The sequence below is a fragment of the Schistosoma mansoni genome, chromosome 1, assembly GCF_000237925.1.
Source record: "Schistosoma mansoni strain Puerto Rico chromosome 1, complete genome".
Classification (NCBI taxonomy): Eukaryota; Metazoa; Platyhelminthes; class Trematoda; order Strigeidida; family Schistosomatidae; genus Schistosoma; species Schistosoma mansoni.
In genome coordinates, this window is record NC_031495.1 from 8,331,642 (window position 1) to 8,348,595 (window position 16,954).

Sequence of the window (16,954 nt, forward strand, 5' to 3'; positions counted from 1 at the left end):
GTCTATGTAGCGGACTAGTGAATGAGTCAAGCTAAGCTTGTTGCTCCTGTTGGGGCGAAAATTGCTGATGAATAAGCCTCCAATCGACTCTGTACTGAAGTCTCCTTTTCATTTATTCTTAATTGCTATTCATTTTTTGATACCAAACGGTACTCAACACCATACATCAACTTCTTTGGTTATGAGAAAACATTTGATAGCGTGGATAAAATAACTTTGTGGAATCTTTTTTTGACGTTCTAGGATGCCAGAAATGATTGTAGCCATTGAATGGAGTTCCTACAAAGGAGTCAGTTGCAACGTTGTGTATGGAGGGTAGCTCAGCGATAAATTCCAAGCAAAGACTAGTGTCAGATAATGCTGCATGCTCTCAACTATTCTCGTCGTAATAATTGTTGGCAGGACTATTAAGACCTCCTCTCAAGGGAATCACTGAGCACCAGGAGCACATAGAACGCAGTTGAATGATTTGGATTTTCCAAATGACAGCCCAAGCATAGCGCACAGCAAAAGATGTGGACGAAGACTGGCTGTATGCAAGTAGATTTTTCTGAAGTAGACCTTAACAATAACAACAAAAAGAGAGAATTTCGAATTGCAGCACGGGTAGGGTCAACCAAGTCGTTTTTGACAACGAAGTTCTGGAAGAGGTAAACGCTTCTGGAGTACTTAATCAGCGTCACTGACAAACAGTCAAGATCGTCTGAAGGTGAAAACGGTTTCACATTAAAGTAACGTCCAATTATTTCCGTGAAAACATTCCAACGGAACTGTCTTAATGAAATCCGCAGTGAAATGACGGTTAAATTGTGCTAAAAATAGGAATGTGTCTTGTTAAAAGGAAGTGAGAGTGTTGGAACTCACTTCCATCAAACTTCTCAAGTTGCAATGTTCATGTACCCTAAATCGAGGAGTGGTACTAGATAAGCTTCGGATATCACACACTGCCCAAATCTTCGAAAGCAAACGAACCAATGCCCCTTAAAACTACTTTTCCATCACATATCTGTCGACTGTGGTGAATCGATGGACCATTATCCTCAATCTCAAGTGAAAAATGGATGCGGTATACTTCGGCTTCTTTTGATAGGATCATTCATGCATGTCTGATCAATGGGTTAAACCGATGTATTCAGTTCACGCTAACAGACTGACTTTTGTAGCATCTAAACAATCCGTGTTTTAGTGACAAAGTGAATTTCTGATTCTCAGAAACAGAGCTTAGCACTAGGACCTCCGCTATTTTTTATTCGTATAAATGTCCTTCCTCTGCAAATGTCCTCTTAAGTATTGCTTTTGGTGATAGTCTCAAGCTCTGGAGAGAAGTCTAAAAGCAGAACAATGAGCTAGCACTTTAGGAAATGTGATTTGTCTTCAACTTGGATGAAAATTAACTTATTTTCAGTATTTCAAGGTGTAGAGTCTCCCACTTGAAACTTGTTACAAACTACGCGTGCAGTCTACACAGTGAGCTCCTAGAAGAGATGTAGTTTGGTAAAACTCTAGAATTCTTATTGCCCCATTCCTTAAAACCGCTTTTTGACTTTGATAAAAACGCCTTTAGAGAAGACTTCGGACTCATAACTTTGAAGATCATGTTTGGCCAATTACACAGAATATTTTGATTTATTTTTAGCAGTCCTATTCGTCTTCACTAGCAGTAGTAAAAAATGACGCTTTTTTAACTTCTAAGGGATAAAATTATTCCAGAGTATTGTCAAAGTTGAACTGAATTAGCTTGTGAGCTTAAGTTCATGATATTAAAGAAACGCCTGAAAATACGTGTTTACCTTTTAAGAAAGGTGGCAAAAAGGAAAACTTTAAACGACTTAAAAAAGTCTTAAATACCCCTAGGTATCTTCCAAAAATTCTTGCTTCACATCATTTTATTACCTAGGGACCATACCCATAAATTAGAGGTAAAATGAGGTGTACTAGACTGTAGGCTTCCACTGTGCATTTCACGAGTAGTCAGGCCTTGGAATTCGTCACCGGATTTAGTTTCTAAATAACTTCCCTGCGGTTCTTCATGAAGAAAAGCGATATACCCTTAAGGAACTAGGACAGTATTTTATGCTAATTTACTAATGTTACTATGGCTTCTGTTTGTTTCACATACATATATAACTACCTACAGTCTTTGGTAATTTTTTGCTTCCACATAAAAAATAAGTAGAGTGGAAAATTTAGCAATCAATAGAAGGGCAAATACTGATGTTAGATAGCATGCATATATTAGTTATTTTCCCACTCCTCTACAAACACGTTCTCAGTCACGTAACAAACAAAGCAAGACTAGAAAGCGAAAAAGAGATGGGAGAAAAAGTCGTCCTAAACTGCCTGCGTTGCCGACTATTGCTGGGGGGAAATAACACAAAAGCACTAAGTGTGTCACACACACGTCACTCATTAAAACCAGTGACTGGGCATATGAATATAATTTCTGTAGCGTTACGTCACCACTGATCGTGGTTCTGGTACATTTTCTCCTGTGTAGAAAAAATACACCAACAGAACTTACAAAAGACAAGCATGAAACCTCATCGACAACAACTGTAGCCAATCTTACCTGGATACGACATGCTCCGTCAAATGCGCGACTACGAGTGCCGTAAACCGAGCTCATGCACCAAAAAAATTTTTGACTGTCATTAATGCCCAGAATCTTTTGGCGATAAGGAGCAGTGGGTGAGTGTTGGGAAGGGAAATAACAACAACATAGCTCATAGAATACAAACAAAACTTTTTGATTTCACTTAATGTTCCAGTGTTAGAGAGCATCTTATTAAGAAGTAGGGAAGACTTTGATTAGGAACAATGGGACAAACACCGTAAAATACTGAGAAAATGTATCACTTCAGCTAAGCGATGCCGCTTGTTTATGGGCCAAAACTTATCAAAAAATAAACCCCGACTTCTAAGTGTAACTTTAGTTTCAACACACGTCACAGAGTAAACTTTGCCGAAAGACCATTGATTTAGCTATTCCAGATAGACACAACAAACCATGGGTCGTAGAAAATGTTTCTGAAAGATCAGCGAAAACCCGAGAACCCACCACCATGGTGGTCCACGGAATGCCTGTGATCATAGATGGCAGTCTAAATGATGCCCACGACCATGATACGCAACGGTGGCGTTGTCTATCACGTAGCATAGTCCTCCATATCACCACAATAATTAGCACGTTCAGGCTACCCCAGCCTTAATACCTGACGGGCATAATGCCTCTGTGTCCAATGGTCGTGAAATTTAGGAACCGAAAGGACCTAACTAAGGTTTTTTATGCATGGTATGGATCGAAAAAGACTTTTTCAGTCACATCTGGCCAGAATACTTCGGACAACAATCTGCTGAAAACTCAGAAGACAGGTGCTGCCGTAGAGGAGAACCAAGCGATAAAACTAATCTCCAAGTGCCTCAATCGCAGCATAAAAGGACTAAGAGGCAAACTGGGAGGAATCAGAAAAATGTGCCTTGGGTTAGGTCTGAAGCTCAATGTCTCAACTAAAACATGGCTATGACCTGAAATCATGGATGGGAAAGTGAGCTGGCAAATCATGTCACTTTTCTTATTCCATAATGTGCACAAAACACGAGGTGGAGTGGCAATGAACACTAACAGTCTCTTCGAAGCCGTAACACCACGCACTACGGAATTTACCGAGTTGACAGAGTTATGCTGATGTTACGTTAGTGAGAACGGCACAAAGTACTTGATTGAAGGAATATACCACCCCCTTCATGGTTTCTAAAACCCAAGATGATATGACCATACAAGCCAAAGCTTAAGTACCTGTGGTTCGACCAGGTACTACTAGCTGGAGATTTCAGCATTCCATTATCGAATTTCAGCAAGCAGGATACACCTCCTACAGGGCGACTCCTTAGGCGGCTTGCCAAGGCCATCAGAAGTTCAGGACTGACTGAACATGTGGGTCAGAATAGGACAGAGACTGAAAACCCTGAAATTCAAATTATTTACTGAAAAATGATTAGCTTCTAGTTGCCCATGTTCATGTCCATGCACCTATTGGAAGTAGGGACCACGGTAAAGTCATATTTAGCGTTATCACAGACGAAATACTTCGGTGAGACGAGGATACTTCTGACCTTTGCTACACCGAAGCAGACTACATGATAACGAGAGGGCATCTTCAACACGCCTCATTGTCACGAGATTGGTTGGAACTAACGGTGAATGGTCACTGGTAGGTAGTGAGGAACATCATTCTGAACTCTACCCAACACAATGCACCCCAGAGTAAGCACACGAGGGAAAAACGAACATTCTAGATTATTCGAGACACGGAACGCTTGCCAAAGGGCTAACGGAAATTCTGGCATATCTAAAAGGTGTCCTTGAGGAAATCTGACCTCTGCTTTTACTAGGTATTGAGAGACAAATGCAGCACTGAAGTTAAAAATGATAGGAGACATCTTCAAGACATGCTGGCAACCAAAATACAACCTAACTTTACACACTTCTCTGCAGACTCATGACCGGGTGAAAGGTCACAACCAAAGTGATCTGGACTCTTAGAAGGTTATATTAGCGATAAACAGTATTCAGTTTTGAGGTGTTTGTCTTTTTGTGCTCATATAATACAGATTTCATTTAGTGACATTTAGCCTTCTGGAAGAATAACGCCATTCAATCGTATCTTGTGAATAGAATGCCTGTTGTACGGTGTGAACACCGTCACCTTGGTAAGTTTCTTGTTTACACGAAAATTTAGAAAGACAAATCGATGTGATCTGCTCCATACTTCATAACGTGTTGACTGTTGTAAGCAGACAGAGAGCATTAGTGAAAATCCCATCTGTAAGTAGTTGGACTCACTATCCATTTCTGGACTCATCTGATTTAAGGTATATTGTATTACCACACAATGTCACCCATAAGGCTGAATGAGTACTGGAAATCTCTGTCTTTTTAATAGCTTCGCTCATGTTAGTGACTGCGGTGGGCAGTTTCGAAGTCATTTTATGCGCTATGGTTCTTTAGTTTTGAATACTATGATAAATACTAACATTTATAGGGAAGCACGCATTAGCTAATCAGTTTTTTTTATTCTTTCGGATGGTTTCAACGAAGAAAATTGTGGAAAATGACGCAAATTTTAAAACGATCTGTAACTTGACAACAAGTTCTCAATTAAAAGACTAGCTTTGGGAAGATATTTATGATTGTATCAGCTCATCTAGTTATTAACAAGTTAACGATATGCCGAAGACCGATTGATACTGAAATACATTGCCAATAAAACACTCTTGGGATAATACGCCTTAATACATACAAACCACACTGCCAAGTCACTATTTTTCAGATTGAGCCATATACGTTGGTTTAGATAATCCGGTCGGGTACAGCTAAACCACCAGGTTCTACGTTGCACGCGATTGGCGATTGCTCCGCTGTAGCTCTTCGAAGACAAATAAATGCAACGTAAACACAGCACAATATGAAAAAAGTGAGAAACGAGTCTACAGTAAATGCATGTAAGAGTACGTTGTTGAAAACAACATATTGTAAAGGAAAACATCACACGTACATTGCTATAAAACAGACATAACAGATGTCGCAATAATCAAATACAAACATTTCTAAATTGGAAGTTATCATGCGGGGAAACAGGAATTGGTAAATTACTTGAAAGACTGACTGGAATTGAACACAATGAACGGAAGGCTGTGTTTCCGTTTTTAACATCGTATGTTCTTTGACTAAGTAACCACTTACACGTTATTCTATCATCATTTAAGGGTTCTTAGGAGTCAAGACAAAGTGTTATAGGGACAGTTTATTCACAAAGTTCAATTTGAAAGACACGAATGGCACAAGGGCGAAAGAGCAGACAGCTGAATATCAATTAACAAGTGAACATGTTTGTACGTCTGAGTGGGTATTTGAACAGTCTAAGTAGTCAGTGTTTAAATGAAAGAGAAAAGGGAGTAGGCTTACACATATAACATGGTTGGACCCTTTCGTTAGGTGTTGATTTCTTTTCTCTCTCCTTTTTTTCATTCTAAGTAAATATTATTCCTAAGATTACGAAGTTTTTAATTAGGACAATAACTTAAGTTACGCTTACATCAACTTCTCAGACTCATTTTATCTTCACTATGCATATACGACTCATATATATTGATTATCCGTTGCCCTTTATTCAGACTTTCATGGCATCATTCCAAACTATGGCTGCACAAACACTTATTCTAACGTTATATCTTACCGCACTAATAAGTCATTTACTTATTATTTCATTTTTTATTTTGTTTTATTATTCATTTGGCGATAAATGCATAGTCGTTTATTCTTGTTCTGCGTTCATAAACACACTTATTAAGCTGTTTGCGTATTTCACGTCTCCTTTATTTCTACTTACTTGGTTTCTCCCTTTCCTTTTTTAAAATCAATTTAATATTCTTCTCAATTACACATAACCTGATCTATTATTATTCTATTGTTAATATTTTGTTTTATTTTTCTCTCCTTTTTCAAATGTGGCAAATATAATGCTCACAGTATTGAAACTTGTGTATTATTATACTTTTGAAGAAACCCGAAATGGTCCCTTCACAACATTTATGTTCCCATAAGATGTTTGTGAATAATAATACGTTCATTTTAATATACCTCCATATGCAAATATATACACAGAAACGGTCGAGAGAACGGATAATAATACAGCTTGAACACAGGATGTGAGCATTTAGTTAGGAATATTTTTAACTTGTAAACTAACACCATCATCATGGATGTCGCTTTTTGCCAAAGAATCATGATCCGTAATATTCAGTGTGGTAACTACCTATTTATTCACAGGCTTATATAAAAGCTTGCCGTTGATTAGCATGTAGTCTCTCAGGGAGAGTCATGAGTTATACCGTCTCAATCGATTTTCTGGGCGAATTCGTTGCGTTATGCCCCTTGTCGTTGTCGGTCGTCTGTACCTTTGGAGAGACACTATTTATTGCAAGCTAAAGTCTTGTTTCTGGTGAGCTTTCATATGTCATAGTTCAGCCAGAAGAACCTTGTAGACTTTACGAAAGACTGACAGAAGTGGGTTTCGCTGTTGATAAACAGAAAACTAAAATTGAACCTTGGAATAAGCTTCTTCAAACTATCCCTAGTAGTATAAGTCAAAACTGCCCATCAATAATAAATTACAGATGACTTGTAAATTATTGTTGTTAACCAATTACATTAATTCCCCCAATACTTGTGTTTTTGTTCCGCATCGATTGAGATAAACGCAAACCGACAAGTGAAGCGAACGGCCCAACAAAATGGACTTACAGACACATATATTTAATTCCGATGTGAATGAACAAACATCAAGAGTTCCAACACTTCGGCCCCATAAGTAACGAATATATTGATCGACAAACAGCGGCAATACGTCCAGAGTAACATCGCAATAATCTTGTATTTCAAGTGTTTTCGCTGGGCCAGGATACTCTTTTGAAATCGTCCCTAAAGGCGCCATAGTTAGTTCTCTTGATGTTGTGCACCGGCACAGGTCATATTGATAGAATAATCTGAAGGGCCACTTGATGCTTATTAAATCATCCAGCAGGGAGGTCAGTGAACGAAGAACACTTTTTCTATTCTCATAAAGGAAAAGGACAATCGACGAGCACCATCCGGTTGCACGTCACGAGAAGACGCATGCAACAGTGGCTCCACCTTGTATATCTACTAAATGTTAATAATAACAAAACATTTTGTTGCCTATTCAAAGTATTTATTCTAGTCAAACACATCACTGTCACGATAGCATAAGTATTAACTAGGGGACTTGACCACGAAGTAATCTAGGAGGTCACACCACTCCCTAACGATTCTGTAATCATTCACGGAGATCGCCTATGCTGATGGTCTACAGGTATTAGTGCATGATCTCTTTATCATGGGGAATTTAAGACCAATAAACAAGCAAGAATTTTGAAATTTGCTGTAATACAAACCGACCTGGATTGGAAAAAGATAGTGGTGCATTGGAGTTGAGTAAGTTATAAAGTCGATAATCGGTTATAATTACCGTATAAAAACTCGCAAAACTGCACCAGGTAATAGAGACGTGTTGCACGAATTGGATTGGAACAATTACAAATGAAACATAATATACTTCAATTGTACCCGCAAAGGAGGTATTGGTAATGCCGCACCAATAAACTTGTAAGATTCATTGGGGACAGTAAGTAATTAAATACTACAGGTATACAATAAGTACTTGGCAAAAGTGAAGAGGACCTTGAGGACTCGGGAATACTGCCCGAACCTCAAGTAAATAAGTTTAAGTCAAACATCCAACTGTTCAAACATTAAAAACTTTGCTAACAGTTAGAAAGTCGAACATCTATCTGATCGACGATAAATATGGTGGTTATCGGATTTCGAGATTTTGCATAAAGTGAAAGTAAAATGTCATTCAGAAAACACAACAATAACAACAAAATTGAAGATTCGACATCGGTTAAGAAATTACAAACGATAGAATAATAACAACTGTAAATAAACTCAAATAGAAACTGAATATATATGTATGTCAACAACGACGGAAGAAACGGTACACACCAAGAAAAACAAGTGGTACGTTATAGGAGAAACACATGGTGAGATTTTCTGACATGTACTTATGGGAACGTACAAGTGGATTCTACACTTGGTTAGTGAAAATGCTTATCAGACTAGGGGCACCCTTTTGGTCCCCATCGGGTACATGAAACTTCACATACAGACAGGTTAGTCCATATTATCAAGTTACTAATATAAACGGTCAATTTGAAATTTTTGTCTAAGTATTAAGCAAGATTAAAGTTACTGACTGGCAAGGTATAGGAAAAGTTTAATTCTATGACTCCTTCGGAAGTTTGAAGAAAGTCACATATTACTATGTCAGTCCTAGCAAAAGTTGTGATACGAATAAAGGTTAGAATTGTTTGTGGTTGTAAACTAGAAAATCATATAATGTTTAAAAATAGTTTTACACAGAATTGACTCAACCTGCATTTACTAAGCAACCGCCAGATATCCCTGTTCGTCAAAATCAGTTAGGGTGATAAATCTGTAGTGGGTGTCGAGTCGAGGACGGACTATGATCACCACTACTATTCGATTACGCGTCCAAAAACGACTTGGTTCCTTTGATAACTCGTAAACCAGAAGGCTTTATTAATCCAGATCAAGTACATTTATTGGCGATCTCGTGGTATCGAAATAATACCGAGACATGCCAATGGGTACAGGCGAAATGGGCAGTGCGTGAGAAAGTTCGAACCAAACAAGGCGGATAGCGAAACAAGAAGTGAGTCTGATACAGTTAAACAAATACAGTAAAACAATCTCTGGTACAATTGGTTACAATAATAATAATTGTTTCTGTTATTCCAATCGTGTTCTTATCGAGACTGGCCGGTCACTACAAATCAAATGCTTAAGGTCTAGGAGCCCATTTTCGGTATAAAAAAATCTCACACTAGTCTACCTCTGACTTGATAAATAGTGCTTTTCAATTGCTTGTATTTAGATTGATAAAAATAACCGTATTAAAGTTAACTTGACACTCACCCAGATAGTCAGTAACAATCACATCAAAATAATGACAAACTAGGATAAAAACTATGTAATGGGTACAGCTATTGAGAAAATTGACGTGTGACGGCTAAAGCTCTGTTCATAGCTGATAAACAAAGACATCCAAAATACTTTACAACACGTAACATGCACACAAGAACACATAGTTTAACTTATTCTTCACGGTGTTTATCATATAACAGCCCACCATGTTGAGTTTTTGAAACGTAACCTTCCTGAATGAATATATGAATAAAGAATGTGGATGAATTGTCTTTAAACTTTACTTTTGCAGGGTACATAAGTTTGAGCGAGACACTATCAAAACGATTTCCGGCACTTAGACAACGCTTTTTGAATACTGAGGTCCTGTTGAGCTGACTGAGTTTGACATGGTTAGTGATTACTCATCACTGAAGTCATCCTAAAAGAGGAAGTAAAGACAAGAGATGATGTATGCACCAAAAATGGGTAAAATGATTAAAAGGTAAAGCCACCTAAAGTTTTGAAGAATTCATGACATGCTGACTTTTGATTTATGAGGTTCATGATGGAAGCGAGAAGTGCATGAAACATAGTACAAGGGAATGCAGGAATTATTTTCTATGATGGATGATGTATTCAAACTCAAGAAGCATATCTTATGCGGTATAGATATATCTCAACAAATATTTAATTTGTTTTTTTATGCCTGGTAAGGTTTGTGATTTTGTCATTAGAAGACGTTCGTTGAACTGCGGGTCATTAGATTCGTGCGGTACCCATTGACATGCATTTATCCCTATGGCTGCTGGCTTCCCTTGCACTCAGCGTTAATGCCATATATGAAGACCAGGTTGACGTTCTAGATTGGTATGCCTTATTCGCTTTCTGATGCTCCTTTTAAGGAATCAAAAGTTTGTGGGAAAAGTCAAGTATTCAAAATTAAAGTTTGATGGGACTATCCCTAAAAATTATTTTGTGGGTTCTGAACTCAATGTTATTAGTTCTATCAATTTAAAGGATGGATCAATTGGTATGTTCGAGGTTGTATAATTGCTTGTAGTTTGGCGACAGGTACTTGACGAAGATGGTGAATTGACTGGATTTGAATTATGCGGCAATAGTAAGTCCTTAAAAATATGCATGCATACATTTAGAGTTGTTTTCTCTTTCCTCCAAGCATGGAACTAAGTTACGTGCTTGGGACATTAAGTTTGGTGGTGTTTTATGGGAGGCTTTAATAGATTCTTCTGAATCATCCAGGTAATATAAATACTTGTTGCTTATGTTGATCAACAGTGGGGACATTTGGTGTGATGAAAACTCAGGGATTTTAGTTGTTGCTTACGATAAAGGAGTGGATGCTTATCGTCTTCAAACAGGTGAAAAGCTGTCATCTGATAGGAATATGTAAGTATAATATCTATATACGTCGCTTTTAAAGGTCTTCTTACAACCACTTTTGTTAATACCTTTTTCTGAGTTAACATTAGAACAAGGAAGATCGAAAAAATTTCATCTTCATAATAATTTTTGGGTTTTCAGGATGTAAAGTTTAAGGAGTTACATTGTTTTTCAAAAATGCATAGTTCTGCTGTAGTGGGCAGTTAGGTCAGATGTATGTAATGGCTTTAGGAGTTAGTTCCTTGGAACGATGCAAATATTTAGCAGTTTGTGTTTAGCTTGAAGGTATGATATCGTGTAATGGTTGGAGCGTAATTAGTAGCATATGTGAACAAATCTGATGAAGAGAACACGAGATAAAATTTCAGTGAGCACATCCAATACACTTACACTCAAGAATGTTAGCAATTAACAGTAGAAATTAGAATAAAATAGTGTGACAATCAGGAAATTAGCAGTTAGTAGGGCAAGGTTTTGAGTGCGTTACACTAACGGTTCGCTAATATACGTTACATTCGATTTGACAAGACTAGTGTGGTGACAATTTAGTACGTAGTTATCGAATGTAATTGATAATTTCAGCTGATCTAAACCCGACTACGTTTTAAATAAACAGTTACTGAGAGAGGGGGAATTCATGAAACATCAAACTTTTGTTTGGATAAACACTAAATGTTTGGACGGAAACTGATAATGTATTGACTCCAAAACTAAGCTGATATTATGTACCAAGGATATGCTTTTGTAGCGACGACGTTTCTTAAATGTCATGGAATTTCGTTTTCCACTGTAGCATATGGATCAGCTGCAAGAATTCTTATCTGTTTAAGGAACAAGTTTTTCCTTGTAACTATTCACCTCTACCGTAACATTATTTGCCATAAGTAAGTCGAGAATCTAAAATCTCAGAATAGCCTTTAGTAGCATGATTTCAATAAGAGATTGTTAGTGAAACGTTCGAAGCTTGTTGTTGTTCATTTTCTACATCATTCTTTGTTTGGTATTCCAGCCCTTAGACTTAAAGTTTTAACAACACCTATGTCGGTATTCCGGTTAATTTTCATTGCATTCAGATGTCGACAAGAAACCCTGAAATATGTCGATTTCTGTTAGGACTTCTCATATGGACCTACAATCATACTGTTTGTCTCGATAAAAATAAGATTTTGAGTAGAGCCATTTCTTTGATGCTTTCACCGAATGCATTTGCCAAACGTTTAAGTGGTGCTTCTGCGCACATTAGACTGTCCTATCATAACCACTTCCGCTGTTTATATTTGTTTTGTTTCATCCCATCTAAATGTGTTACTAAATTTCCTTTTTAATATGGTAGCGTTCGAGAGGAATGTTAAGCAAATCTGTGGGTTCCTAAGGCCAATTGTCCGAGTTAAGTTTATTTTCATGGGAAAGCATCATAACCCCGCTTTCACTTTTATACGTTTGTTAATATTTTAGTTAACTGATTATATTTATTTATTTATTTAAACACATATATATTGGTACAAAAGGGCACCAGGTACATATGCGCCACACTATTTGTGTGTGTGGGCTGTGATACTGCCCGGGTGCCCAAACCGAAGCAGGTGGTTTTCTTAGGGGGCCACACCCCGAGCCTTTGACCAAAAGGTCTGATCCACAAGGCAATGGAGCATCGTGAGGAGATGCAGTCCCATGGTAGCCGTTGACCAATGACAGGTTCGTCCGCCATTCGTTCCATCAGGATACTGGAGCCCATGTGCACCATTGGTTTGGAATCAGGGTTTTCCAACTCCCCTAGGTGGACCCTCCGTGTCCACCAACCCGGTTAAAGCGCCGGACATTCGCTTTTCGTCCTCTCACTTTCGTAAACAACACCCCCGCCACGAGAAGGCAGTGAGTAGGACTTCCCTGGCAGAGGCTATATATTCGCTGGCCATGTGCGAGCATTTCGAGAGGGAGAGTAGACTCTCCCCACTCTCGGCCGTACCAGGGCATTTGGGGGCAGTTAACTGATTATTACTCCTGTGATACCTTGTGTTAGTACTATTGGTTTTTGGAACATTTATAGGAACTCAAGTTCTAATCAAATAAATATAGTTTCCGGGAAAACTGAATCCAGTTTAACAATCTCACTAGTTGAGAAATATCTGGACAAGAGTGGTCATCTGGATATTGATGCACCTGAATTATCTTATATCATTATCAGGACATATCCAATTCCAAGTTCTGGATTGCAGTTAACTCCTATGGTCGTAAAGAACTATACGATTCCGTCGTCTGTTTATAACCAACACTCGTAAGTGAATTTTACTGCAGTAACTATATGTCTTGATGTCAAAAAATAACATTAATTTTGTTGTTCCGGGGCAACAGTTAACTATCCTTTCTTCATTTGGTGAGATTTCCGACCCAACTGTGTATAACACCATTGTAATGCGAAAATATTAGGTTTAGCATTGAAAAGTATTATTATTTATTTTATGTGCTAAAGAATCGTAAATCCATACGATTTCAATCCTCAAATGCATCCCTGGTAAGTCATGTTGAATCTTGAGTAATTTTATGAAAGGTGGACAGGCGATCGGAGTTTCGATAAAACTTCAGTTTGTTGATTGAAACCTGGTGGTTTGTGAACCGCTCTTAGACTCAAATACAACTAGAAATCTTGCAAAAGGTTCACTTGTCCACATTTTTCGTTAGCAGAGTAACTTGCAAGTTGTCAGTCTTTCCCGGGGACTAACGAGTTTGAAAACTGATAAGCCTGGTGGCATCAAAGTTATTGAGTAGATACTGTCGCTCTAACCTCCGTCCCGTTAGTTAATCTTATTCAACGTGGGACCTGATGATTGTCACGTTACATCAGCACAGCTGGATAAAATCAACAAAGTGAATGGCAAATTAATGAACTTAAAAGTTGTTAGTGAAAGTAAAATATGGAATAAATAATGGGGTTCAAAGCGAAGTAATCAGTTTGCAGAATAAAACGTTCAAAATAATGCTGGAGCTTAAAATCCAGGGGAGGAAATAGTGAATACATTTAAATCACTAGTCAGTTTCGGACTATCGCACTTAGAGTCCTCAATCACTGATCACGGTCACCTGACTAACCGTAACCACATAGTCTGCGCTTATCAACGCGGCTCGGTCCTACAATAACTTCATGGAGTGATGCGACGTCTTAATTTGTCCTTCTTTAGTTTTCTTAGAATCTGCCACTCCTAGTTCAACAAGCACTTTTTGGCGAGGTAGGCGTTGGTTGGGGGATACACAGCATATGTCTCAGACTTTAGCCGACGAAAATGCACATTCTAACCAGCCTGCTTTGTTATGTTCTATTAACCTTCCGATATCACGACAAAATCGCCAATCAGAATACCTACTTATATGACCTTGTTCCTATACTAAAACAATGCATCAAGCAGTGCTAACAGCCTTGAGTCAGCGCTCAGTCCTTATTGATCCTCTGCATAGTAACTTCTCTCCTAGTCCAACCTGTTCAGTTCAGATCACAAATATCAGGCTCCGCTGTGTGAATCGTGTATTTTAGACATACTTGGTTTATGTACAAGCAGACCAGACCACATCACACCATAAAGTCAATAATAATTCTACAAGATCAAGCCAAAAGTGGCTGTGAGTGTGGGATACTATAACTGATAAATTGTGAATTAGTTAAGAATGGTAAATCGTATTGCAGTAGCCAACAGGTCAAATGAAAGCTTATGATAAAAGGAATATATATATATATATATTCTAGTTACTTAATAATTATCCAGTAAGAATGTATGTAGTAATGATCCATAATAACTTCTAGCAGTTACCATCTATTTATATTCCGTTTGGATATAACATGTTTGATTAGTACTCCCGCTCCCGACTTCATCATTGTCCACTATGCTGTTCCACCATACACGAGAAATGCTTCAAAAGCATTTGTAGTCAAATATCAATAACCTGGGGATGTCCTATAATTTCAGTTGTCGCATATTATGGCCATGGAGTTGAACAGAACGGACCACTATGGACTATACTAGACCCTTGAATGATAAACGTGTGCCTTATCTACACAACAAATGGCACAATTTCTCAAAAGTCAACTGAAATTTTGTTAACTGTTAATTTCCAACGCTGATACCATTTCCAGATGAAGTAGTCGATGCATTCAACTAACTCACTCTGGTCAAAGCAGACATTAACTCAGACCAGTCGTTAAACAACATTTCGCGTTTAGAAATATATCCTACGTATTTTCACATTACTACTCAGTCTTCAGAAGACTACATTATACCAATGTCTTTCACTAAACAGAGCCATGTCATTTATGTACTATAGGCCCATATTGAATTTCTATTTAGATCAATTGCTGAAAAGTTAGACGATGAACGCATCGTTTCTGATAGAATGTCTATGGTGAAATGGAATTCCACATGCTCGTCGTTTTTTAAAATTTATGACAGAATAATTTTTCTACTCATTGGGATATTACAAATATATTAATTTATTTATGACATTAGAATAAGTTCTGTTCCAATGTACTAGTTCAATTTGCAGTTTTTCTTCTAGCGTCTCGTACTCATTTCATTAACTTATTTATAAGAAGCGTGAAGTAGTAAGAATACTCGTCTTGGTGCCAATCCATTGTCTGTAGGTAATCCAAACTACATATAACACAACAAAATGCACTTCTCACAATGTAATTTGTATATTTAAAAAAATGACAATTTCGATTATATCCACAACCATCTTAACCTTCTAGATGCAATATATTCGGGTTACATAACATACCAACTAATGCCGTTGTTGTGTGCTTATCGTCGGAGCGTGGTAGACAGGGAAGCCTGCTTAGATTTTCATCTGTTTCATCGTCAAGTTGGGACGTTATCACAGTGAAAAGTGTAAGCTGTTTTTTTGTATTTCTACTTAAAGCACGGAGTGAATTTTTTCGCATACAAATAACTGGATTTATGTTTGATAATCCCTGAGTAGTGCAGTTTCATTGTTAGCTTTTATGTTCTGTTTGCCTGTGATGAAGTAGATATGAGGAGAAGAACGATTTCCTGTTTCTTGTACATAAGGATTGATTTCGCTACGAAGTAATACTAAGTAAACTCAAGATTCGTACTGATCACTTCGTACTATACTATCCTCATCGATTTTGCTTTTTTCTGTTGTGTAGATCGGTCGAAACCGCCCCAGCTACATTCGCTTTTTATTTACCTATAAATTTAAGGCTTCATGTTATTACATACTTTTTGATCTACATATCATTTATTTCTCTTGAACTGTCTCTCGTCTACTTTCCACCTTGATAATTTCATCTCTTTATCTGTTCATATATGGTGTAACAACGTGAAATGATGCATACCCGTGTCATATCCTGCTTTATCATAAGTTTACTATCATAGATATCAGTCAGTTATGACCAAAATGGAGCCTGGCACAAATGTTCTTTAGCCCTTGTCATTATCGTATGAAGCTGACATGAAGGATGGCAATAGTCCAAATCAGTGATAGTGAGGGAGAATAGACGCGAAAGGATACTGTTCTAAAAGATGAAGTCGAGGACTAAAAGTAATGGTAAAGAATAAATGCATCTGTACCACTATGATCGATTTTAAGTCATTTCACTCAATGTTTCCAACTACTGATTGCGGTTATATCACGGATCCTAACCAGGTAATTTTTACTCACCAACACGACTCAGTCCAACAATGACTCTACAGACTGTTACGATGTCTTGGTTTAGGCGTCACTATTTTTTCTTCCAAACTACTACTTCAGCCAACATTGCTGGTCGAGGTAAATGATGGTTGGCACCTCATTCGATAGTAGACTAATAGTCTAATCAAATCATCAATCATTATCTTTTCCTGTTACCGTAAGCATAACCTCATCATTGGTTACTTCGTTATGTTGTACCATACATGAAGAATCCTTCAATGACAATTATTATCAAAAACCTGCAGTCTACACATATCTTCTATTTTCATAGACCACGTTTCACGC

At 37.7% G+C, this 16,954-nt stretch overlaps 1 protein-coding gene across 1 annotated transcript in view; it reads left to right on the plus strand.

Moving 5' to 3' along the window:
- Positions 1-10,352: 10,352 nt before the first annotated feature.
- Smp_003340 (hypothetical protein) overlaps positions 10,353-16,954 on the plus strand; it is a gene marked incomplete at its 5' end in the record, with an annotated part of 31,798 nt that continues 25,196 nt past the window's right edge. The window contains 7 exons of the mRNA XM_018793146.1: positions 10,353-10,435; positions 10,471-10,598; positions 10,629-10,688; positions 10,723-10,828; positions 10,865-10,975; positions 13,017-13,244; positions 15,705-15,843. Coding sequence (XP_018647688.1) covers positions 10,353-10,435; positions 10,471-10,598; positions 10,629-10,688; positions 10,723-10,828; positions 10,865-10,975; positions 13,017-13,244; positions 15,705-15,843 — 855 coding nt within the window. The remainder of the gene's footprint in view (positions 10,436-10,470; positions 10,599-10,628; positions 10,689-10,722; positions 10,829-10,864; positions 10,976-13,016; positions 13,245-15,704; positions 15,844-16,954) is intronic.